The sequence below is a fragment of the Culicoides brevitarsis genome, chromosome 1 (genome assembly GCF_036172545.1).
Source record: "Culicoides brevitarsis isolate CSIRO-B50_1 chromosome 1, AGI_CSIRO_Cbre_v1, whole genome shotgun sequence".
In the NCBI taxonomy this organism is placed as follows: Eukaryota; Metazoa; Arthropoda; class Insecta; order Diptera; family Ceratopogonidae; genus Culicoides; species Culicoides brevitarsis.
In genome coordinates this window covers 42378313-42401030 of record NC_087085.1, presented here as the reverse complement: position 1 = coordinate 42401030, position 22718 = coordinate 42378313, and the positions used below count along the sequence as shown (strand labels likewise).

At 23.9% G+C, this 22718-nt stretch overlaps 4 protein-coding genes across 5 annotated transcripts; 2 read left to right on the top strand and 2 right to left on the bottom strand.

The window, feature by feature from the left end:
* Nucleotides 1-1100: 1100 nt before the first annotated feature.
* Nucleotides 1101-4116, top strand: LOC134836816 (THO complex subunit 1). Its single transcript, XM_063852050.1, has 3 exons — nt 1101-1215; nt 1286-2505; nt 3402-4116. Exons 1-3 carry the CDS (start codon nt 1174-1176, stop codon nt 4114-4116), a joined length of 1977 nt encoding a protein of 658 aa, XP_063708120.1. The 5' UTR covers nt 1101-1173.
* A 53-nt stretch (nt 4117-4169) lies between these two features.
* LOC134836817 (uncharacterized protein C9orf85 homolog) lies at nt 4170-4966 on the bottom strand. Its single transcript, XM_063852051.1, has 2 exons — nt 4668-4966; nt 4170-4607 (listed from the first exon to the last, which is right to left on the bottom strand). Exons 1-2 carry the CDS (start codon nt 4905-4907, stop codon nt 4170-4172), a joined length of 678 nt encoding a protein of 225 aa, XP_063708121.1. The 5' UTR covers nt 4908-4966.
* Nucleotides 4967-5918: 952 nt separating this feature from the next.
* Nucleotides 5919-8682, top strand: LOC134834908 (protein disulfide-isomerase TMX3). Of its 2 annotated transcripts, none has more exons than XM_063849725.1 (4): nt 5919-6085; nt 6188-6219; nt 6292-7293; nt 8124-8682. In XM_063849725.1, exons 1-4 carry the CDS (start codon nt 6040-6042, stop codon nt 8337-8339), a joined length of 1296 nt encoding a protein of 431 aa, XP_063705795.1. In that variant the 5' UTR covers nt 5919-6039; the 3' UTR covers nt 8340-8682. The 2 variants fall into 2 exon arrangements, with proteins under 2 accessions (XP_063705795.1, XP_063705788.1); XM_063849718.1 differs by having other exon boundaries at nt 6188-6231.
* LOC134834927 (programmed cell death protein 5) lies at nt 8422-9288 on the bottom strand. The gene is made up of 3 exons (XM_063849736.1): nt 9191-9288; nt 8964-9033; nt 8422-8909 (listed from the first exon to the last, which is right to left on the bottom strand). Exons 2-3 carry the CDS (start codon nt 9027-9029, stop codon nt 8586-8588), a joined length of 390 nt encoding a protein of 129 aa, XP_063705806.1. The 5' UTR covers nt 9030-9033; nt 9191-9288; the 3' UTR covers nt 8422-8585.
* Nucleotides 9289-22718: the final 13430 nt, after the last annotated feature.

The following is a 22718-nucleotide window of genomic DNA, read 5'->3' as shown; positions in this document are numbered from 1 at the left end:
ATTTTTTTAAGAAAAAGTATTATTGAATAAGAAACCTTTTGTGTACGTAATTTTTTATAATTTCCCAAAAAAAAAGCAATTTTAAGTTTTTTAACTCGGATAACTTTTTTTTGTAGTCAAGAAAAAAAAATATACAGAGAGAAAGTAGTGATCTAATTTTAAGTAAAAAAAAATGAAAAAAAAAGTGTCGTCGACGTTTCTTCTTATAAATAAATTGAAAATAAGAGTTATTTAAGACAACCAGTGAATGTAATATCCGTTAAGCTCTAACTTTATATCAATTCAAAAAAAAAAAATAAAAATATAAAAAAATGATGAAAAAATTTAGAGAAAAGTGATTCTAGATGGAAACGATTGGATAGAAAAAAAATATATAAGATAGCTTTTTAGAAATGTAAGAAAAAAAATCTATGAATGTAAGACACGAAGCTGATGTAGAATTTACAAAGAGATTGAAATCATACAAATAAAAAAAATATTAAAAAAAATAAATTTTCGTTTTTTTTTATTTGTTTAATAAAAATATTTATTCAAAATTATTTTTTTACATTCAATTTAATTTTTGTTTATAATTAAAATAATTTTTTTTTTCTAAAAATTCTAAAAAAAAATAATTCAAGTAAAATTATTATCTGTTTTTTCTAATTAAAATATTTATTTTTTATTTTTATTATATGCTTTTTAATATACATTTTAGTATTTTAATAAATTTATTCTTAAAAATTATATTTTTTTAATTTAAAAATTAAATTTTAAAATAATTTTTGGAATTAAAAAAGATCATAAATAAATTTTTGAGAAAAAATAATTTTACTACTCTTGCTACTCTTTGCTCTTTAAAAAACGGGAAAAATGGGAAAATTGATGAAAATTCGATGATTGTTATTAGACAGGCGTTAGTGCACAACAGGAGGCGCTACCTCGATCGGAAGTGCACCGATTTTTTCATTTCCGGCACCGATTTTTTCATTTCCGGCACCGATTTTTTCATTTCCGGCACCGATTTTTTCATTTCCGGTTCCAATGAGACGAATGAAAGTGATAATTCATCCATTTTTTGAGTCGTATGAAATTGATAAATGTCAAATTACTTGCTCATTGGGATTAATTCAGTATCAACAAATCAAGCAAAAAAGTTAAATTTTCTTATTTTTCTTAGATTTTTAGACAATTATGGGAACTAAAAACTACTTAGACATGAGGAAATACTTTCTGGTAAGTTGCGTAAAATGAAATTTATCATCAAATTCTGTTAAAAACTTGAAAATTTCCTCATTTTTTACAGGATCAAATTCAATCTCAATACACAAGCAACAATGTTGACAACTTTAAAGCCTCTTTTGAGTCCTGCAAAGGCTCCGACATCGACAAAAAAACTGCCGTCGATCAATCATTCCGTGATATCCTCCTTGACGAGCTCGTTGGCGACATCCAAAAAATCGAAACTCTCATAAATTTCTCCGTGGAGTGCGGCAGAAAGAATTACGCTACCGCAACAATACCGGTTGTCTTGCTCGGCGACGCTTTCGACATCATGACACTCGATCAGTGCGAAGAAATGTTCAGTTATGTCGAAAAAAACGTTTCTGTGTGGAAGGAAGAGTGTTTTTTCTCCGCCTGCAAGAATAATTTGCTTCGAATGTGCAACGATTTGCTCCGAAGACTCTCCCGAAGTCAAAATACCGTTTTTTGCGGCAGAATTTTGCTGTTTCTCGCGAAATTTTTCCCATTTTCCGAACGCAGCGGCTTGAATATCGTCTCGGAATTCAATTTGGAGAACGTGACGGAGTTTGGAGCGGAAAGTACGGAAATCGGAGACCAACTTAGCGAAGCGGATGAAAAAAGCGGCAAAGCTGGAGTCAAAATCGACTATAATTTGTATTGTAAATTTTGGGCGCTTCAAGATTTCTTCAGAAATCCAAATCAATGTTACGATCGACTTCGATGGAAAACCTTCGAAACGCATTCGATGCACGTTCTTTCGGCATTTTCGAGTTGCAAATTAGAGGAAACCAACACATCGAAGCGAAAACATTCGGATGACGAGGAAATGTGTGTCGACTCGATCGAGTCAGTTCAACAATTTTTCGCGAAATTCTTGACAAATCCGAAATTATTGGCTCTCCAGTTGAGCGATTCGAACTTTCGTCGTTCAGTTTTAGTTCAATTTTTGATTTTGTTCCAATATTTGACGTCAACAGTGAAATTTAAACAAGATTCTTACGTGCTGACGGCGCAGCAAAATGAATGGATCAAAGAGACAGACGCTCAAATTTATAAACTTTTGAACGAAACGCCGCCAAATGGGAAGAAATTCTCGGAAACAGTGCGACATATGTTGATGCGCGAGGAAATTTGGAGCAGTTGGAAGAACGAGGGATGTAAGGAGTTTAAAAAACCTGAACAAGCAACAGATACAAAGCCGCAAACGGGAAAGAAACCTCGAAAATTGCTCGGAGATCTCATTCGAGACTACACAAATAGCGGAAAAGTCTACATGGGAAAGTAAGTTTTTGAATTTTTATTTAAAATTTTTGAAAAAAAAAATTAATTTATTCTTAAATTTAATTTAAAAAAAAATAATTTTTTAAAAGAAAAAATTTCTTTTAAAAAAAAATTTTTTAAGAAAAATATTTGATTAATTTTTTTTTAAAAAAAATTTTTTAAATTTTAATTTAATTAATTTTTTTATATTTGACAAAAAATATTTATATATTTTTTTAAAATTAATAAGAGAAAATTATTTGAATTAAAAAAAATAATTTAAATTTTTTTAATTTTTCGAAATAATTTTAAAATGTTTTAAAATTTAATTTTTTTCCTAATTTTTTAAACGAAAAATATTAAAATAAAAAAAATAAATGTTTAATGTTTTCTAAATTTTGCGAAATAATTTTTTGGCATGCAAAATTTCTTATTTTTAAAATTTTTTTAATTTAAATTTTAATAAAATAATATTTTTTTTATTACAATTATTTAAATTTCATTAAAAATTCATTTAATTTTCATTAAATAAATTTTTTAGGATTTATTTTTGGCAAAAATTATTTAATTTTTTTTTTTCAAGAAACAGTTTCAACATTTTTAAAAGAAAAATATTTGAAATAAAAAAATTATTAAAATTATTTTCCATTTATTCAATTTTACAAAAAAAAAATTAAATATTTTTAAATTTTATTTTTTTTTTTTTTAATTTTTTAAAAGAAAAAAATTAAAATTAAAAAAAATAATTTTTTCTCAATTTTCGAAATAATTTTTAGAAAAATTTTTAATGAAATATTATTAAATTTAATTTCTTATTTTTTTTTTAAATTTTTTTAAAATTTTTCAAAAATTTCTTTTAAAAAAGCTTTTATAAAAATTAAAAAAAAAATAATTTTTTCTATGTATTTTTTTTTCAGTGCCGAGCTCACTCGTTTATGGAATTTATGTCCCGACAACTTGAGTGCTTGCAAGGGATCCGAACGTGACTTCCTCCCTACCTTCGAAGAGTTCCTCGAGCAAAAGCCCAAAGACAAACCTGACTCATCCTTCGATTGGCGTGCCTTACGTTTACTCGCCCGTCAATCTCCTCACTTCTTCACTCTCAACAATCAATCCGCAAAAGTCTCAGATTGCCTCGAAACTGTCAGCAAACGCATCAAGAAGGAAAAAGAGGAACGTCAAACCGCAAATCCCGGCACAACGACAGAAGACACGCAAAACGGCGAAACAAATCTCACGGATAACGATCATCTCGCCGAAGAAATGGAAGCGGAACTCATCAAGGATGACGGCGATTCGCAAGATGGCAGCAACAACGTAGATCAACACGAGCACAAAGCAGCTGTTGTCACGCCGGAAATTTTGAAACAACTTTCGGAGAAAATTGGCGACGAATGGAAACGACTCGCAGCGAAATTGGGTCTCGCGAACGATGAAATTCAATTTATTGAGACAGAAAATCCGGGAATTGTCGATCAATGTAAACACATGTTGACTGTTTGGTTCGACGACGACGAAGACGCAAGTTTGGACAATTTGGCGTACATTTTGGAAGGTTTGGAAATGAATGCCGCAAGTGAATGTGCGAAAAATTTCATCGGACAGGAAAAAGTTGAGGAAATTTCAGATTAATTTGAATATTTTAATAAAAAAAATACTTTGTTAAAGTACCAATTTAGCTAAATTTAGGATTCTTCCTCAGATTCGTCTTCCAAATCATCCTCATCTTCATCGTAACTATCACCTTCCAGCTCAGAATCATCCAAATCGTGCAAAAATCCGAGCTCTTCATCCATTTTTTGGTTCAATAACTTCAATTCGTCGAATTTTTTACGGATTTCAGCATCCAATTCGTGTTTTTCGACCTTTTTTGTACTAATATCGATGCCATCTTCGTCGACAGCTTCTTTGCTTGGCTCATTTTTCTTCCGCAAATACCGTAAAAATGTTCTTCTCTTGCGTTCCGGGAGATTTTTCAACAATTTATCGAGTTCAGCTTGTTCTTTTTCCTCTTCCTCTCGCGTTTTGTTGGGAGGCAAGATGTGAGCTTCATCGGCAGACACCAAACATTTCGCACATTGACGATTTTCGACGGCGCAGGGAGTGCATAAGACGTGATAAGCCTAAAAATGAGATTTTTTCATTGAAATTTTTTAAAAAATTATTTTTAAAAGAAAAATTACTTGTTTAATCGTTCGTTGCCCGCACTTGTTGCAAGTTTTTGGCTGTGACAGTGGCTTGTATTTCCGATATTTGCGTTTCCAGTCGATAATTTCCTTGCATCGCTCACAAACTTCTGCTATTTTGATGGCATTTATGATTTTTATCTTGTTCGAAGTGTCGTGAAGGTCATTTTTGAATGGCGTGCGGTTCTGATGCTTCTGTGCTCGAGTTCGCTGAACATTTCCTTTCTTTGTGCTCATTTTATGGAATTATTTTGAAAAAATCTTCTATGTATTTTGACCATGTGTTGTTAAATGAATTGTTTTGACAAATGAGGGGGATACAATTGTCAAAAGTGTTTCCGATTTCTTCTTTCTTTAAATTTTTGAAATTTTTTAAGAGAAAATTTCTAAAATTCAAATATTTGAAAAATAAAAAATTTTTCAATTTTTTTACAAATTTGGTCATTTAATTTGAAAAATATAAAAATTTTCGTAGAAATTACTTAAAAACTTTTTATTTTCTGAAATTTTTTTATTTTTCAAGCTTTATTTGAAAAAATATTTAAAATTTTAAGAAAATGATAATTTTTATATTGATTTTTATTAAGACGATGAAAAAAATAAAAAAAAATAATTTGAACTCAAAAAATAACTTTAAGAAAATGACACAAAATTTCAATTAAAATTTGAAAAAATTTGCTTTTAAATAACTTAATTTTTTTATGCAATTTTATTTATTTATTTATTTTTTTTTATACCTACATAAATTTTTAAAATTCTTTTAATTTTGGATTAATTTAGAAAAATATTTTTTAAAAAATTGATAATTTTCACTTAAAATTTCAATTGTGTGAAAATTTGGATGAAAATATAGAGATATGAACGAATTTCAACAATTTTTATCTTTTTAAAAGAAATTTTGTTTAAAATTTTAACAATTTCCAACATTTTTGATATTAGATGTTTAAAAATTATAAAAGTGCTATTAAAATAAAAATTTTAAATATTTTTTAAAAAATTAATAATTTTTCATTGTGTGAAATTTGAATAAAAATATTGAATTTCAAACGGATTTTAACAAAATTTTTTATCTTTTTTAAAAGAACTTATTTTAATTTTTTTTAACATTTTGACAGTTTACATTTAAATATGAAAAAAATAAAAAAAAAATAGTTAAAATTCAAATTTAAAATTTAAAAAAAAAAATTTTAAAATTGAAATTGGAAACATTTTTGATAATTGTAACGACCTCACTTTGCAAAACGTCACTTTGAGCATCGCCCATCGAAAAAAAAATCAAAGGAAAAAATATTTTTTATCAAATTTTCCGAAAATTTTGTGCCAGAGAATGTTTTTAATCTAAGAAAGTCACAGAAGTATTTCCGCAAAAATGTTTTTTCCTTATAAATTTTACCTGATCTCCGTACTTTTGCTAGGTAAGCATTTTTTGCGAATTTTTTCCAATATTTTTCCTTTATTATTAATTGGATTAAAACGAAAATTCTGACTAAACTTTGTGATTTTTCGATTATTTTCAGTCACTTCTGTCTTCGTGATTGACGGCTCAAAGGTGAATGCTGATGTAAATCCCATTTCGCAGTCGAACAAAGTCTTTATGCTAATTTCCTCTCCGTCTTTTTAGGTTTTGGAGCTCAGTGACAAGATAATCGATGTGCATCACGAAGGCAAAGGATTGTGGTTCGTCATGTTTTATGCCCCATGGTGCTCTTACTGCAAGCGTTTGGAGCCGATTTGGAGTCATGTCGCCCAAACGTTGCACAGCACGAACATCCGCGTTGGACGACTCGATTGCACGCGCTTCACAAATGTCCAAAAACACTTTGAAATCACGGGATATCCGACAATAATGTTCCTCAAATACGGACAAGAGTTTGTTTATTCGGGCGAACGATCGAAAGACGACTTGCTGCATTTCGTGATGCGACTTTCGGGACCTCCGGTGCAAGCGGTGAAACTTCCCGACGCTTTAGACACCATCAAAGCCACGAATCCCGTGTGGTTTGCCTTCATTGGACAACAAGAAAACCATTTGTGGACCTCATACAACTCGATTGCGGAGAAATTTCAAGCACATTCCTATTTTTACTCGATTCCGCTCGACATCGCAAGTCGTCATCTCTCCATTGACAGCGAACCAGCCATTATCGTACACAAAGATCGAAGTATCACGCATTTTCCGATGGCTTCGGACTTTGAATCTGTTGATCCGGATCATCTCAACGAAACCTTGCATCAATGGATCAACGAAGAACGTTTCCAAACATTCCCGAAAGTGACGCGAAATAATTTGCATCATATTGTGCAGACAGGAAAATATCTTGCGCTCGTCGTTGTCGAAGAAAATAAACTTTTGGAAGTTGCGACACACGAATTGGAGTTCAAAGATATGGTCGAAGAGTTTGTTTTCAAGAATAAACACAAATTTCACAAAAGATTCCAATTTGGATGGACCGGAAATCCAGATTTATCGCATTCGTTAGCTTCGAAATTCATATCGACGCCTCATTTGATCGTCCTGAATGCAACTACGAATGAGCATCATTTGCCGGATGATGATCCGTTGCAGTTGACACACGAAGCAATTGATAGTTTTCTTGAAAGTATTCACAATTGTACTGCTACGGTAAGAAATTTTTTAATTTTTTATGTTAATTAATTTAATTTTTTCACTTTTTGTCGAAAAAAAATTTTTTAAATAATATAATTTTTGAAAAATTTTAAATTTAATTAATTATTAATTTTTTAAACTTATTTAGGTATAATCAAATTAAGTTTATTAATCGATTTTTTTAATTTTTATTTGTCAAAAAATTAAATGGAAAAAAATATTTTAATTATAAATTTATTTAAAATTAAATTTCTAATTTTTTTTTTAATTTAGATATTTTTTTAATTTAACTTTTAATCGAATTAATTATTTAATTAAAATAATTTTAAAAAAAAAAAAAAAATATTTAAATTTAATTTAATTAATTAATTAATTAATTATTTTAATTTAAAAAATTAATTTTTTAAAAATTAAAATTTTGGAAAAAAAAAATTTTTTTTATTATTTTGAATTAAATTTTAAATTAAAAATTATTTAAATTTAAAATTATTTTTTTTAAAATTAAAATTTTGAAATTTAAAAAAAAATCAATTTTTGCTTAATAATTAAAAATTTATTTTGTTAATTTAAATTTAAATTTTAATTTTAAAAATTTTATTTAAAATTTAATTTTTTTATAATTTTTTTTTTTAATTTTTAACTTTTTAAATAATTTAAAAAAAAATAATCATTTTAATCTAAAATATTTTGAAAAAAAAATAATTTAATTTAATTTATTTAATTTTTTTAATTTAATTTTTAAAAAAAAATTATTTTTTCGACAAAATAAAAAAAAATTGACAAAAAGTGAAAAAAATTAAATTATTCGCTCAACAAATTTTTTTAATAAAATTCTCATTTTTTAGGCTTATGGCGGCAATGGTCTCATGACACGCGTTTATCGTGCCTATTTCGAGGCAAAGAAGAGCTTGCAGGAAATGTGGCGCGGAAATCCCGTCTTAACATGCCTCATATTCGGTCTTCCAATGGGCTTTTTCTCGCTGATCGTGTATTCGATATTCTGCGCCGACATCCTGGATGCCGAAGAGGAAACCGAAGAAACTCACGAAAAGAAGGAATAAACGTTCCCCCCTCTTGAAATTTAGCCAAATTCAGTTGAACAAATCGACGTTATTTATTATTTTACGTAAAATTAGTGAAAAATTTTTGAATGGAGCATTACTTAGTAAATTGTGTGACGATTTTATTATTATTTAAAAATTAAAAAAAAATGAAAGAAAGCGAAAGCCGGTATGCGAGAGAAATTTCAAACAATAAAAATGAGTAAATTTGACTTCAAATCGTCGTTCTGACATCCTCGAGGATCGTTAAATCCCGTAATCATCGTCGTCATCGGAGTCGATTTGGGCACGTCTTCTATCGAATTTCACCATACTTTCGCTTTTGGGCATTTGTTTGTTCAAACTCTCGAGAATTTGCACCAATTCTGTGTCTTCTAGCTTGCCGCCGATTTGTCCCATTTGTGCCATGCGAATAATTGTCGATTCTGCAATTTGCGCCTTTTCGGGCTTACTGATTTTGAGAGTGTTTAAACGAGCGCGAGCTGCTTGTGACAAAATTTGACTCAACATTGAATTTTTCATGTCTTCCTGAGCACGACGTTGTTCTTCCATTTGTTTTTGTTGCTCGCTCTGAAAAAAAAATTCGTAAAAAGCCGGTTCGAAATGCAAAAATTAAGAACTTACGCCGCCCTGTCCTTGCATTTGGGCTAAACGCTGTTGACGAATAGCTTCGAGTTCGGGATCTGCCATCGTTCTGCAAAAAGAATTAAGAATTTTTTTCTAAATTTGATTGCCCATAAAAGAACGAATCACACCTGAATTGAAAATTTTTGATTTTGAACGTTTTTTGATGAAATCTTGAAAAGTTTTCAATACAAAAGTGATTCGAGATGACAAATTAATGGATTTACCTGTGATTTTAAAGCTGGGATTCGGTAAAATTCAAGTAAAATTGGATGAAAAACGTGAAATTATTTTTTGTTTTGATGATTCAGAGAGGTACAATTTGGTAATCCTCAAACAAACCGTCACAACATCAAATAAAAAGCGGCAATTTAAGGAATTATTGATATTTAAATGTTCAAAGCATTCAATTTCCGTTAAAAATTGATAAAAAAAAATATTTTTTAAATTTAAAATTTAATTTAATTAAAATTAATTAATTTAAAAAAAAAAAAATAATAAAAAAATCAAATTATTTAAGAACTTAAAAAAATTAATGAAAAATTTGAAATTTTATTTAATTTTTGGTAATTAATTATTTTAATTTCATTTATTTTTAAAATTTTAATTATTTAATTTTTTTTTTAAATTTTATAATTTCTTTACATTTTTATATATTTTTTATTATAATTAAAAACGTAAATAATTTAATTTAATTTTTTTTTTTTTAATTAAAAATAAATTTAATTAAAATTTTAAATAAAATAATTTATAAATAAACTTTAATAATTTAAAAAATTATTTTATATTTTGAAACAAATTATTTTTATTTTTATTTAAATTACATTAATTAATTTTTAATTTATTTTTATTTAATTTTATTTTTTAAATTTTTTAAATTGAAAAATTTATTATTTTTTAATTTAATTTTTTCTTTTTTCTTTTTTATTTATTTATTTATTTTTGTAAATTAAAAACCTAATTAGGTAAATAATTAATTTTATTTTTAATTAAATTAATTTTTATATAATTTTAATTATTAAAAAAAATAATATTGATTCATTTAAATTTCTTAAAAATTATTAAAAATTCACAAAAGTAATATTTTTACTGAAAATTCATAAAAATCATTCAAATTTCTGCATAAAACTCCAAATGACGTCAAAACCATAAAAATAGTTAAGAAATACATTTTTTCTTGCATATTCATCATTTATGACTCACAAAGACATTCACCTTGTCCAACAACTCCTTTACATCAAAAGTTGTTTTTATGTCACAAAAAAATTATTTCACTAAAATTTGGCGCCTTATCATAACATTAATTCAAAAAAAATTCTAATTTTACATGAAAAATTCTTGAAAAAACTTTCACTTGTTGTAATTTCGTCTGCAAATCATAAAATAAATCAACAATTTTCAATGTCTTCCAAAACTGGTTAAATTCCATTCAAATCTATCGCATCTATCTATCTTTATAGCAACTCAGGCTATGCAATTATTATTTTGACGGTTGAGGCATTTTGCAATTTGCTTCACATATAATATTTCCGTTTGCATGTTTTTCGAAGGTGTTAAGGTAAAATCGCACGAAATAAACATTCTACTTGTTGCAAAAAAAATATTTATTTTTTGTTTTAATAAATTAAAGCAAATAGAAAATCCAAAAGGAAATCATGCATGTATCCGATTTTTATTTTTATTTATTTTTTATTAAAAAAAAATAAAAAAAAATTATTTGAAGGAAGTTCCTTATCCACAGCAATCGAAGCACTTGCCAGAGTTCAATTACTTCTTCAAGTCGCTAAAAATAAAATCAAAGTCAACAATAAATAATTATTATTATGTATCTGTGTTGTTGCTGTTTTGTTATTGTGGTCGTTCGTTGTCGTTCAAAGAGATACCTACTTAGTTTTGTCTATGATGGTTTCAGCTAATGGTTGATAATAAAATACAAAAAAAAAAGAAAAGCTGTTGAGAAATGAAGGATTAAAGCGCTTTTATTATTTATTTTATTTTATTTAATTATTTTTTATTTTATTTACTATTTTTTGATAATTTAAAAATTAAATTAATTAAAATTTAATATTTAAAAATTTATTAAATATTTTATGATTAATTTATTTTAAAAAAATTAATTTTAAATTATTTTATTAATTTAAAGAATTTAAAATAAATTTATTTATTTTTATTTTTTTTGATTTTATAATTTAAAATAATTTTCTTAGTCCTTTTAATTTTTTTAATGAATTTTAATTTTATTTATTTAATTTTCGAAAGTATTTAATTTACAATTTTTATTAAAGTTTTTTTTTATTAAAAATTATTATAAAATTCAAAACTTTCATAAGTTTATTTATTTTTTTTTATAATTTAATTTAATTTTTCAATAAATATTTTTTTATTAAAAATAATAATTTTAAAATATTTAATAAATTTGAAATATTTTTCTTACCCCTTTTAATTTTTTTTTTTTAATGAATTTTAATTTTTTGTATTAATTTTCGAATTATTTTAATTTTTTAAATTTATATTAATTTTTTTTTATTAAAAATTATTCTAAAATTCTCTGTAAATATTCTCTAAATTTATAAAAATTATGAAAAATATTAAAAATTTAAAAAAAATTTTTCAAAAAGATTAAATAAAATAAATACTCCTTTAGGGTATGCAATGAAGCTTACATATCAAATTTTCATTTTTCCATAGATTTTCACGTACTTTTCTCAATTTTTTCAATGCATAAACCTTCTAATAGATTAAAAATATAATTTAAAAAAAATTTTTCTCTAATTTGAAAATTTTACCTTGAGTTATAGCATTTCAAAATTTGTATGGATTTAAAAATTTTGGTTTAATTTTAAAATTTATTTAATTTTATTTTTTATTTTTAATTTAAATAAAGACATAAAAAATCATTTCATCGCATTTTTTCAAAATAATTCATATAAATTCATAAAAATAAAATATACAGCAAAAAAAAAATAGTTTGCACTATTAGAGCCGAGTCAATGTTTGGAAAAAAAGAAAGTTTTCTCCATACACACGATAATGATGACGACTGTTAACAAAGTAAATAATCGCGTACGGAATATGGTGTTAGACTTGTTTATAAATAGCTTATTAGGTATTCCATGCAGCAGCAACGGATCTAGAGTACACTTTTTGTGCATTTATTTTTATTATGCCGGACAACTAAACAAATTCCTCTTTGAACAAATACCATTCCGCGAACTTTGCCTCTTTTCTAACACAACAAAGAATTTAAACTTTTTTTTTCTTCTTCTGAACAATGAGCTTCCTTTCAACTATTTTTACCTATCAAAGCGAGGAGAAAGACCGCCTTGTAGCTTAATTTAAAGACAAAAAGTCTATTATTATTTGGCGAAACAATGTTAACTTTTTGCCCATTACATTTACAACGAACACAACGCCCGTCGATAAAAAGTAATAAAAAAACAGCCGAAAAAATTCTGCATTGTTTCAACATTTTTTTTTATTCGTTCTGCCAGATTTAGAAAAAGTTGGTCACGAAATCGCAAGTAACCTACTTTTTGTGTAGAAGAAATACTTTTGTGTGCTTATTCTCTTTCTTCTTTCTACTTCTCGCGTTGTATATATGGACTGTAAGTGGGTTTGTGTAGACGACGACGATCTGGTTGTGGTTTGGTTTGAATTTGGCGGAGAAAAAAAATATAACCGTAAATTGGAGGAGATCGCTGTGATGCTGTGTTCGCCGTCTGTGATGATGATGATGATGATCAAGTTGATTGTAAATATGAACAAACCTTTTTTTCTCGGTTTCATGCTTTTTTCTTCTTAGATCTTAATCACTGGTTGTTTGCGATGAATCAGCTACTTATGCTTTTTGTACAACGTTCCGGGACTTAATGATCTTTCTCGATGAAAGTTGAAATGATCCAGCAGAGTTTACTTTTTTTTCTCATTTTGCACGATAATTGAATAATAACAATTTTTATTTTGAATTGAAATTAATCTGATCAAAAAAAAATTTTATTAACAATTAAATCTTTGAAATTCTATTCTATCAATATTTTTTAACATTGAAAAAAAATAAATAAATTTAATTTTCAATTTTATTTATTATTTAAAAAATTAATTTAAAAAAAAATTAAAATAAAAATATATTTTTTAATTGATTTTTAATTTAATTTATTATTTCATTAATTAAATTATTTTTTAAAAAATTAATAAAAAATTTAAAAAGTAAAATTTAATTTTTTTTTTTTTCATTTTTTTATAAATTTATTTAATGAATTAAATTAAATATTTCAAAATGTAAAAAAATGAAAGAAATTAAAAAAAATAATTTTTTTATAATTAATTGAATTTTTATCTTAATAAAAAATGTATTTAATGAATTAAATAAAAAATAAAAAATATACAAATTTATTAAAAACTGAAAAGAAAAAAAAAAAAAATTGGAATTTTGAAATATTTTTTTTAAATTATTTCAAACTTTTAAAATATAATTTTTGATAAAAAAAAATTAAATATTTTTTTTTTAATTTAATTTTTATAAAAATTTATTTAATTAGTTTTAACTTTTTTCAAATTTTAAAATATTTTTTTTAATTATTTTTCTTTTAAATTTTTTAAAATAAATTTTAAATTTATTTAATTTTTAATTAAAAAATATTAAAATTTTATTTTTTAAAAAAAAAACATTAATTTTTTTAAACAATGAAACTTTAAAAAAATATTCTATTCTATCGATATTTTTTAAAAAATTAACAAAAAAAAATCAAGTCGATTTCAAATTTAATGAAGGTTACACGCCATGAAAAAAAAACTTAATAATAATTGATTTTTAAACACAACACCCTCGAATAAACACACCATCACTTAATTTTGCATTTCCCAATTTTTAACATGCAAGTTACTTATTAAAACGCAAAAACTCAATTTTAATTAATTTATGTGCTGCTTCACATATGAGTCGTAAAGCAACAACAAAAAATGCAAAATAAATGGACTTGTAGCAATAAATCCTAATTGTGTTCGTATGTTAAAGCTTACCCAATAATAATCGTATTTTCATCATTGTTATTAAGTTTTGTCGTTGTTTACGTTCTGGCTGCAACTCGCACACGAAAAAAAAAGTGAATTAAAGTGCATTTGGCGAACAAAGACAGTTACGCTTCAGGCTTGCAGATTTATATTGAGCAATGTGCAAATGCGCATGAAGAAATGGATTTTTCTTTGTTTTGTGCATTGCTACTGTCGACACTTTTCCACACACACAAATTCAGACAATAACAAGGGGCGTAAAAAATGATTTTGCTGCATTTGACATGAAAAACGGGTTCCTTGTTGAAAATTTGTTCATGGTGTTTTTTTCAGTAGATCTTATTTTCGAACGTAATGCATTTTATTTTATAATTGCTTATCATTTTTTATTTCATAACACACATATTTTAATTATTACCATTATTATTGCAGGTAACACCATCATTTGTAAGTCATCACTGTTCGTTCAGTCTGAAATTGGCACAGCTGTAAAAACATATTTTTGTTGATTGTTATTTGAAAATGCACTTTATATTTATTCATTCTTTTATCGAATTAGTACCGGTATGAATTTTTTGTTTTGTGTCATTTTTTGTGCGTTTATTAACGCATTAAACTGCATTCGAAGTCGGTTTTTAGAATTATGATTATTGTCATGAAATTTATAAAAAGCCTTGTTTGTTACGGAAATTTTTGACGTTTGAGCGCATATTGAAGTTGCAAGTCTAAATTTATTTTAAAATGTTATATTTTAAGACATTTTATATTTTATTTTAATTTTTAATTGATTTTCAATTATATTTTATTTAAAAGATTTATTGATGGTTAGAATTCTATTTTCGAAAAATATTAAAATTTCGATAGGTTGAACGAAGCATTATTTTAGAAAGACATTATTTAGTCTAAAGATGTTAAAGGAACTAAAATTAACAATTAAACTAATAGTAAATAGTTTAAGGTTAAACTTTTTAATTTATCTTTCGGACAAAATGAAATTCGTGAAGTAACTAAAGCTGTTCAGTACATCTAAATTACATACAGATGTGTAGCTGATATACTTTTTTTTCCATGTATCTTGACTGAGTCCTTCGTTTATGCAGTGTATCGATATAGGTTGAAACTGCTTTCTGCAAGGATTTATCCTCAAGTTTCGTTGCTATTTTTAGACAATTTTGTGTAAGACCAAAGGGTAATACTCCTCACTAAAAATTTATACGTTCCATGAGCATCAAATTGGAATATGTAGAAATAGTTCTCAATTTAAAGAACCTGGTTCAGATCAAATAACTCCGATCCGATGACTGAAAGAATACCTTTTAATTCTTCATAGAAGTAAGATCTCTTTTTCAAGCTTGTGGCCATTATAATATCAGTTTCTCCATTCGTCTGAAGTTTGTTTTTCAATTAGGTAATTTTTTTCATCTTTGTCAACTTCCATTTGATGAATTTTTCGTTAGTTGAATCTTTAATTGAAGCATGGATCTGTGAAAAAATTTAAACTTAAAGAAAATGTAAAAAAAATATGTTTTTAGTTTTTGGGAGCACAAAGATCATTTATACGACATCATATCAACAATTAATTAAAAAAAAATAAAATTAATCAATAAGTTTTTTTTAGTTAAAAAAGGAAGTTACAAATATATATAAATAATAATTTAATATATAATATTTATTAAACATTTGAATCAAAAAATTTAAAAATCGAAAAAATCACAATTTTATGAAAACTTTATACCTCCAACATTTAACGGACAGACATGATATAAACTCCCTAATTTTTCTTAACGAAATGTCCTTTAAAAAACTGAAACATTGTAAACGAATTGATTAAGTAAATTTTAATTGAGTTAATTTATGTAAGCAAAATTGTAATGATTTGTTAGTATTTATTGTTATGGTTGTCATTCTAAAAAAATGCATCTAACATGCCCGTTTCATTTTTCTAATCAAAATATTTATAAGCGCGTGTGCGTTACTTACCAGATGATGCCATTTCTAACACCATAGCTGTCTATTCCCATAATCTGGTTTCTTTTCTCCATTTTTTCTTTTTCTTCTATAAATATTTTACAATGTTTAGCAGAGTTTTATGTGTAAGTTTGTGCTTAATAATAATAATTTTTATACGTTGATTTATATGTTAAATAAAAAAAAGATATAAGAAAAAAAAATCGTATTCATTAAGTAAAGCAAACGAAACCAAGCAAGCAAGTCAACAATTTTTATTTGATTTTTTTTCTTCTTTCCTCTCCGTCGTCGTCGTACTGCGTCGCGTACGAAAGGTATGAAAAGTAGGTTACGACATACTTTCTTTCTTCATTTTCTTCTTTTCTTTTGTATATTTAATAATAATAATAATCGCATATACGAGCAGCAGCAACAACAGAGACTGGTTCAAAAACATAATATTTACCACACACATATCAAGCAACAAGCTTTAAACAGCAAAACATGTTCAATACCAATGCCACATACCATTTTACTCGGCAAGACACACATATTAACATTGATATAGCTTTTTTTCTTGAACAAGTTTTTACTCTTTTTCTTCTCTTATTTTTGTTCGTTTTACAAATATTGCAGACCAAACGCACGTCAATACCGAGTAATATCATTATATTATTACTCGATGTGTACTAAATTCATTGAATATTTATTATCATATTAAAAGAGTATTTAAAGAAGTATTTCTGCTCTTTCTCTCTATGGACACTCGTGTCTTTTACGACGACGCTGTGGCTTGCAATGCGCTTCGCAAAGGGAAACACAAGATCAAGTAATATGACTCAAATACCATTATAGAAGAAAAAAATATATGTATAAAAATATTGGAATCCGGTATATCTGCCTACATTTTAAAATTTTAACTTTTTTTAGCTGCAGGGGAAGTTGAGAAGTTTTTTTTACAACAAAAAAATTGTTTCATTAACATTTCAAAAAATATAATATACAAAAAATGTTTTATTAGTTAAAAAAGTAAACCATAAAAAATACATTTTAAAATGTGAGAATTAAATATTTAAGAAAAAAATATAAATTTTTTTTTATTATAAAAATGTTTAATTAAATTAAAAATTTTTAAACATAAAAATTTGTAATAATATTTTTCATATTTAAAAAACAATTAATAATTTTTTTTAAATAAAATTAAAATAAAAAAAAATTTTAAAAAAAAATATTTAAATTAAAAATTATTTAGTTAAAATAAAAAAGTTCACAATAAAAAAAGGCAACAAATTTTAAAATTATTTTTTTTTAAATATTAAAAAATAAAATATTAAAAAAAATTTTTATTTTATTTATTTAAAAAAAAATTTTGTATTAAAAAATTTATTAAATTTAAAATTTTTTAATTAAAAAATTTTTTAAAAAAAAATATTTTTTATTTTTAAATTAAAAAAAATATTTTTTAAAAAAAATAAAACTATATTATTACTTTATTTTTTTTTAATTCAAATTAAATAAAAATTAAATGTTTTTAAATAAAATTAATAATTAATATTTTTAAATAAAATAATAAAAATAAAAAAAAATCAGTTTAAAAACAGCAAAAATTTTTAAAATTAATTTTTATTAATTTTTTTTAATTATTGAAAAAAAAAAATTAATTTAATTTAATTTTTTTTTAATTATTTTATTCTATATTTTAAAATTCAAATTAAATTAAAAATTAAATTTATAATTTAAATTTCAAAATTTGGCAAAACTAATCAACTTAAAAAAAACAAAAGAAAAGAAAGAAGAAAGAACATGCATGATAAACATGATTGATGATGGCGAAATACAACCAAACTTCAGATTATTAAGTTTTCGTAAAATGAGGCCAACATTTTCGGTTCTTTTTTGGCTTGATGATGAATGGGCGGGCTTTTCGTTATGTTACAGTTAGCAGAATATATATCGTTCAAATGTTCGTAAAAAAATATATATGTTCGAAAGAAACGAAAAGTAAGCCACTTCATTATTATTCTGATTACATTTCAACTTTTTTTTTGGCTGTCGTGCTTTATGTTACGAAGAAAATTGATACGGATAACTATATATAAAATTTTTTTTAAAACGTAATGAATGATGATTGATATTGTATGTTCAATGAATTTTTCTGATTATTATTATTATTTTCATGTACTTAACCTACTAATAGTTCTCCGTTTTCGTTGTAGAACCTCATTTCGATAATTTGGAATGAACATAAATAAATAATCATAACGTCATCAATAAATCGTTATTTCAGACATCAGACATGGATTTTTTTAAAAATTGTTATTAATATGTAGACAATGTATGTATGAGTTGAGGAAAAGGGTCAAAAGTGGTTAAATTCTAATAAATGTACGATAAATCAAAACACGTGTCAGAGAAGCAATTAATAGACATCGATGGTCGTTAAGAGTTCGTCGCTTATTACATTAATGACACACAAATATTCTCTCGTTGAAAAATATCGTTTGTTTGTTTGCTCAATGTCTTGTCTATGTCTTTTGTAAATGTTACATGAAGTTAACTGTACTTTTTCAAGTGATTGATCAAATATTGAACTTGGAAAGCAATTAACAGAACATTTGCGTATTAGAAATATTTTTTTGTAAGAGATTTTTTTTTTGTAAAGTGTATGTTATATAATTTATGGTACTTGTGAAGATATGACAGATTCTATTGAAAACTAAAATTTTGAAAAATTAATTATTAATTTAATTGAAATATTTTTTTATTATAAAATTTTAAGATAAAAATAATTAAAATAAAATTAAAAAAAAATATTTTAATAAAATTTATAATTAAAATAAATTACATAAAAAAATTTATTTTGTATGAAAATAATTAATTTTTATTTTTTTAAATTTTTAAAAAAAATAAAAAAAATTTAATTTTATTAAAATAAACGTTAAAAATATTTTAACGCAAAAAAAATAAATTATAAATTAATTAAAATTTTAAAAGAAAAAAAATTATTCGTCGATTTTTTTTTAAAAATATTTAAATTTATAATTTTAATTTTTTTAAATATTAAAAAAATTAAAAAAATTAATTTAATTAAAATTTAATTAATTAAATAAATTTTTTTTATTATTAAAATTTTCAGGTATTAAAAAATAATTAAAATAAAATAATAAAAAAATATTTTTAAAAAAGAATAAAAAAATAAAATTATTTTTTAATAAAAAAATATATTTTTAAAATAAAAATTTTTTATTTCAAATAAAAATATTTTTATGAACATATTTTTAGGTATTAATTTTTTTTTTTTTGTTAAATTAAATTTTAAATTTTATCATATAATTTAATCTTCGTCGAGAATGTTCAAAAATAATTCAGTTAATATTAATTTTATTAATTCAAACAAAAGAACTTTAAAATTTCTCAAAAAAAAAATTTTCATGTAATTAAAATATTTTTTTATTTTAAAAAATTTTTAAAATTATTTTAAATATTAATTTAATTTTTTTATATAAATATTAAATTAAAAAAATATTAAAAAAAAAACATTTTATTTAAAAAAATTTAATTTTAATTAATTTTTAATAAAATTAAAGAAACATTTTACATTTGTAATCCCCAAAATTATTCCATAAATTTACTTGACAAAAATTCTTGACATTTTTAACATAAATAAATTCATTTTTTTTTAACAAATTTTCATACAAAAGGTTCGTCACTTCATTTCCGTTCATTGAAATCTTTTGTACAAACTTAAGTTTTTTTTGTTGTTTTGTTTGTATAATTTTACATCATCATTGTATTTATCATACTTACGAATCAACTTCTACTGGATTTACTCACCTTTTTTTTCTTTCTTTTATACTTACAAACTGTGTCAACTTAATTTTAATACAAATAAAGAAAAATATTTCTCATAATTTTATAAAACAAAATTTTTGTCAATTTATTGTTCCTCAATAATATAATTAATTATTAAATTTTTAATATAATTTATATTTATTATATATAATAATTTACCTATGTATAAATTTACAAACTATATAAATTTTGAAAGTTTTCGATTCGATAATAATAATAATATTAATTTTTTTGTTGTAATTTTTTTTAAACATTAACAATTTATTTTATTTAATCATACATTTAAAAAAGTGGACAACAACATGAATTTTTTCCGTATTATTTAATTTTATTATAATTTTCATTGTACTTCACATTCAATTGAAACATATATATTCTTATTTTGTATTTTTTTAAAAATTTTGCAATTTCATTTATATTAAACTTAATAAACGTATTCATGATATTATTATTATTATTAATGCAACTTGCTGCTTGTGTGTCGTTTTTTGTTGCAGCAAGTGTTTTTTTCTTTTTAATCTTATTAAAATGTCTTTATTGTTCAAAAATTTTTTGTTTGTTATATTTTAATCGAAATAAACTTAACAACTTTCTACTTTACACATTATATACTTTCTTCATGTAAAATATATATGTTGTAAAAGAATTCGAGCAAAAATGCTAAAAATGCATTTTTAACTCTTGGTTTTTAAGGAAATAAATTAGAAAAAAAATAATTAATCAAATAAATAAAATAAATTAATTTTTTGAATTTAATTTAAAATTTAATAAAAATTTTAGGCATGTTTTTTTATTAATTTGAGATCCTGCATCTGAAACATGCATGTTAAAAAAATTAAAGATACAGATATTAAAATTTTTTAATAGTAAAAGCCTCACCAAGTCGCTAACTCATCATAAATTATTAACATATATATTTTGTTGTGTTAAGTTAAATATTTCTTTGAACCAATGCAATAATAAAATAAACTACATTATAATAATTATCATTAATAATGATAATTTTGTATTACTAAAAAAAAAACAAAATAAAGAGTACTAACGCAAGAAGGAAAATTTAGTACTCGAATGTGTTAACGTAATTCAATTCTTTTAACTGTACATAGACTTTTAACGTAATTTCTATCTTAAAACTAATTTTCTTACAATAATTTTTCTCCATATTTTTTTTACAAATTAATGAACTAAATAACACCTTAATTATAATGAATTTTATTATTTATATAAATAAATATATAATTTTTTTTCTCTATAAATATGTACAGTAAAATGAATTTTTCTCTTTTTATTTTATGATGCAACGTCGTAAGCAATTACTTTGTCACTGCTGGGATTTTCATTGCGATTGAAGCAAAATTACAATTTATTACAACAAAATTTATATAAAAAAAATCAATCACATTCGTGTTAACAATAAAAAAAAATTATGGTTGCTGCACAGCAACACCATTTTTTTGTCAATCAAGTAAAAGTGTGTAAAGCAACATTGTAAGTTTTTAAGCTGCAAGGCAGCAAAATTGTAAATTCTATTTTCACTAAACAACCTCAATATTAAGGTAATCGATTTTTTTTTTTTTTCAGCACTTTAACCAAAACATTACTTCATACGAGAGTCGTTAAGTAGTCTGGACATTGGAAGTAGACTGAATCATCGCTCACGAGGTTAGTTTTTGGAAAAATTTTTGCGAGCGGTGACGCATTCCATTGTAGATATCCAAATTACTTGGGAGTCTCTTATGGTTGTGATGCTTTAGTATTGGATAATTTGGAAAAATATTCTCTCTCTTTAATTGTCAATTTTTTTTGGGATCGCAAGCATACGGGGAAAAATAAATGCTTCAAATGTCCTATGGGATTTTTTTTCAGGGTCGAAAATTTATTTTTTTAATTTTATTTTTTTTTTTTTTTGCTTAATTTTTTTCCATTGACTTAATCAACTTAAAAAACTTAATTGATTTTGAAAAAAAAATTATTAAATTTTTCAACTTAAGCTTAAGTCAACTAAGTTGATTTTTTTCTCAAAATATCGTCAAATTTTTTTTTTTTATTTTTATTGAATTTTTTAAGTTAAGCTTAAGTCAACTTAATTGATTTTTTTTTTTCAAAATATCGTCGAAAATTTTTTTTTTAAATTTTTATTGAATTTTTAAACTTAAGCTTAAGTCAACTTAATTGATTTTTTTTCAAAATATCGTCGAAAAAATTTTTTAAATATTTTTTGAATTTTTAATTTTTAAGTCAATTCAATTGAATTTTTTTCTCAAAATATCGTCAAAAAAATTTTTTTTTTAATATTTATTGATTTTTTTTAGTTAAGCTTAAGTCAACGTAATTGATTTTTTCTCAAAAAATCGTCGACATTTTTTTTTTAAATTTTTATTTAATTTTTAAATTCAAGCTTAAGTCAACTGAATTGTTTTTTTTTCTCAAAATATTGTCGAAAAATTATTTTTTAATTTTTATTGAAATTTGAAACTTAAGCTTAAATCAACTTAATAGTCAAAAAAGCTCTTCAAAAATTATTGACTTATTTTTAAACTTAAGCTCGAGTCAAAAACTTAAGATTTTTTAATTGAAATTGAAAATTAAAGAACCAAACGTGTAACTTTTGAATATGAACGTAAGGATCTTAAGTCATCTCATATGTCGTAATTTTCATGAATCTTCCGATATTTAAATAAAAATATCTGAAAATTCATGAAAATTACTTGACTTAACATCTTACGTTCATATAAGTTACATGTTTAAGTTCTTAAGTCAAAATTTTTTCGACCCCGAATTTTTTTTTTTGTTTTTCGTAAATTGTTTCATAGAAAAAGGGAAGCATTTTGTGACACTTTTCTCCGGATGTTGCGACTTTCTAACTCTGCAAGTTATGAAAAAATTTAAATAAAAATCAATAAATTGCGCCTAAAAAAATCAGTCACGTCATCAGATAGCTAGATC

What these genes read in the sequence shown, in the direction of transcription:
- LOC134834927 (XM_063849736.1), bottom strand. Translation starts at nt 9,029, where the DNA reads ATGGCAGATCCCGAACTCGAAGCTATTCGTCAACAGCGTTTAGCCCAA. An exon ending in AAATGCAAGGACAGGGCGGC is followed by an intron (nt 8,910 to 8,963) that starts GTAAGTTCTTAA and finishes TTTTTTTTTCAG; the next exon opens with AGCGAGCAACAAAAACAAAT.
- LOC134836817 (XM_063852051.1), bottom strand. Translation starts at nt 4,907, where the DNA reads ATGAGCACAAAGAAAGGAAATGTTCAGCGAACTCGAGCACAGAAGCAT. An exon ending in GGCAACGAACGATTAAACAA is followed by an intron (nt 4,608 to 4,667) that starts GTAATTTTTCTT and finishes TCTCATTTTTAG; the next exon opens with GCTTATCACGTCTTATGCAC.
- LOC134834908 (XM_063849718.1), top strand. Translation starts at nt 6,040, where the DNA reads ATGTTTTTTCCTTATAAATTTTACCTGATCTCCGTACTTTTGCTAG. An exon ending in GATCTCCGTACTTTTGCTAG is followed by an intron (nt 6,086 to 6,187) that starts GTAAGCATTTTT and finishes GATTATTTTCAG; the next exon opens with TCACTTCTGTCTTCGTGATT. An exon ending in GCTCAAAGGTGAATGCTGAT is followed by an intron (nt 6,232 to 6,291) that starts GTAAATCCCATT and finishes CCGTCTTTTTAG; the next exon opens with GTTTTGGAGCTCAGTGACAA.
- LOC134836816 (XM_063852050.1), top strand. Translation starts at nt 1,174, where the DNA reads ATGGGAACTAAAAACTACTTAGACATGAGGAAATACTTTCTG. An exon ending in ACATGAGGAAATACTTTCTG is followed by an intron (nt 1,216 to 1,285) that starts GTAAGTTGCGTA and finishes CATTTTTTACAG; the next exon opens with GATCAAATTCAATCTCAATA. An exon ending in GGAAAAGTCTACATGGGAAA is followed by an intron (nt 2,506 to 3,401) that starts GTAAGTTTTTGA and finishes TTTTTTTTTCAG; the next exon opens with TGCCGAGCTCACTCGTTTAT.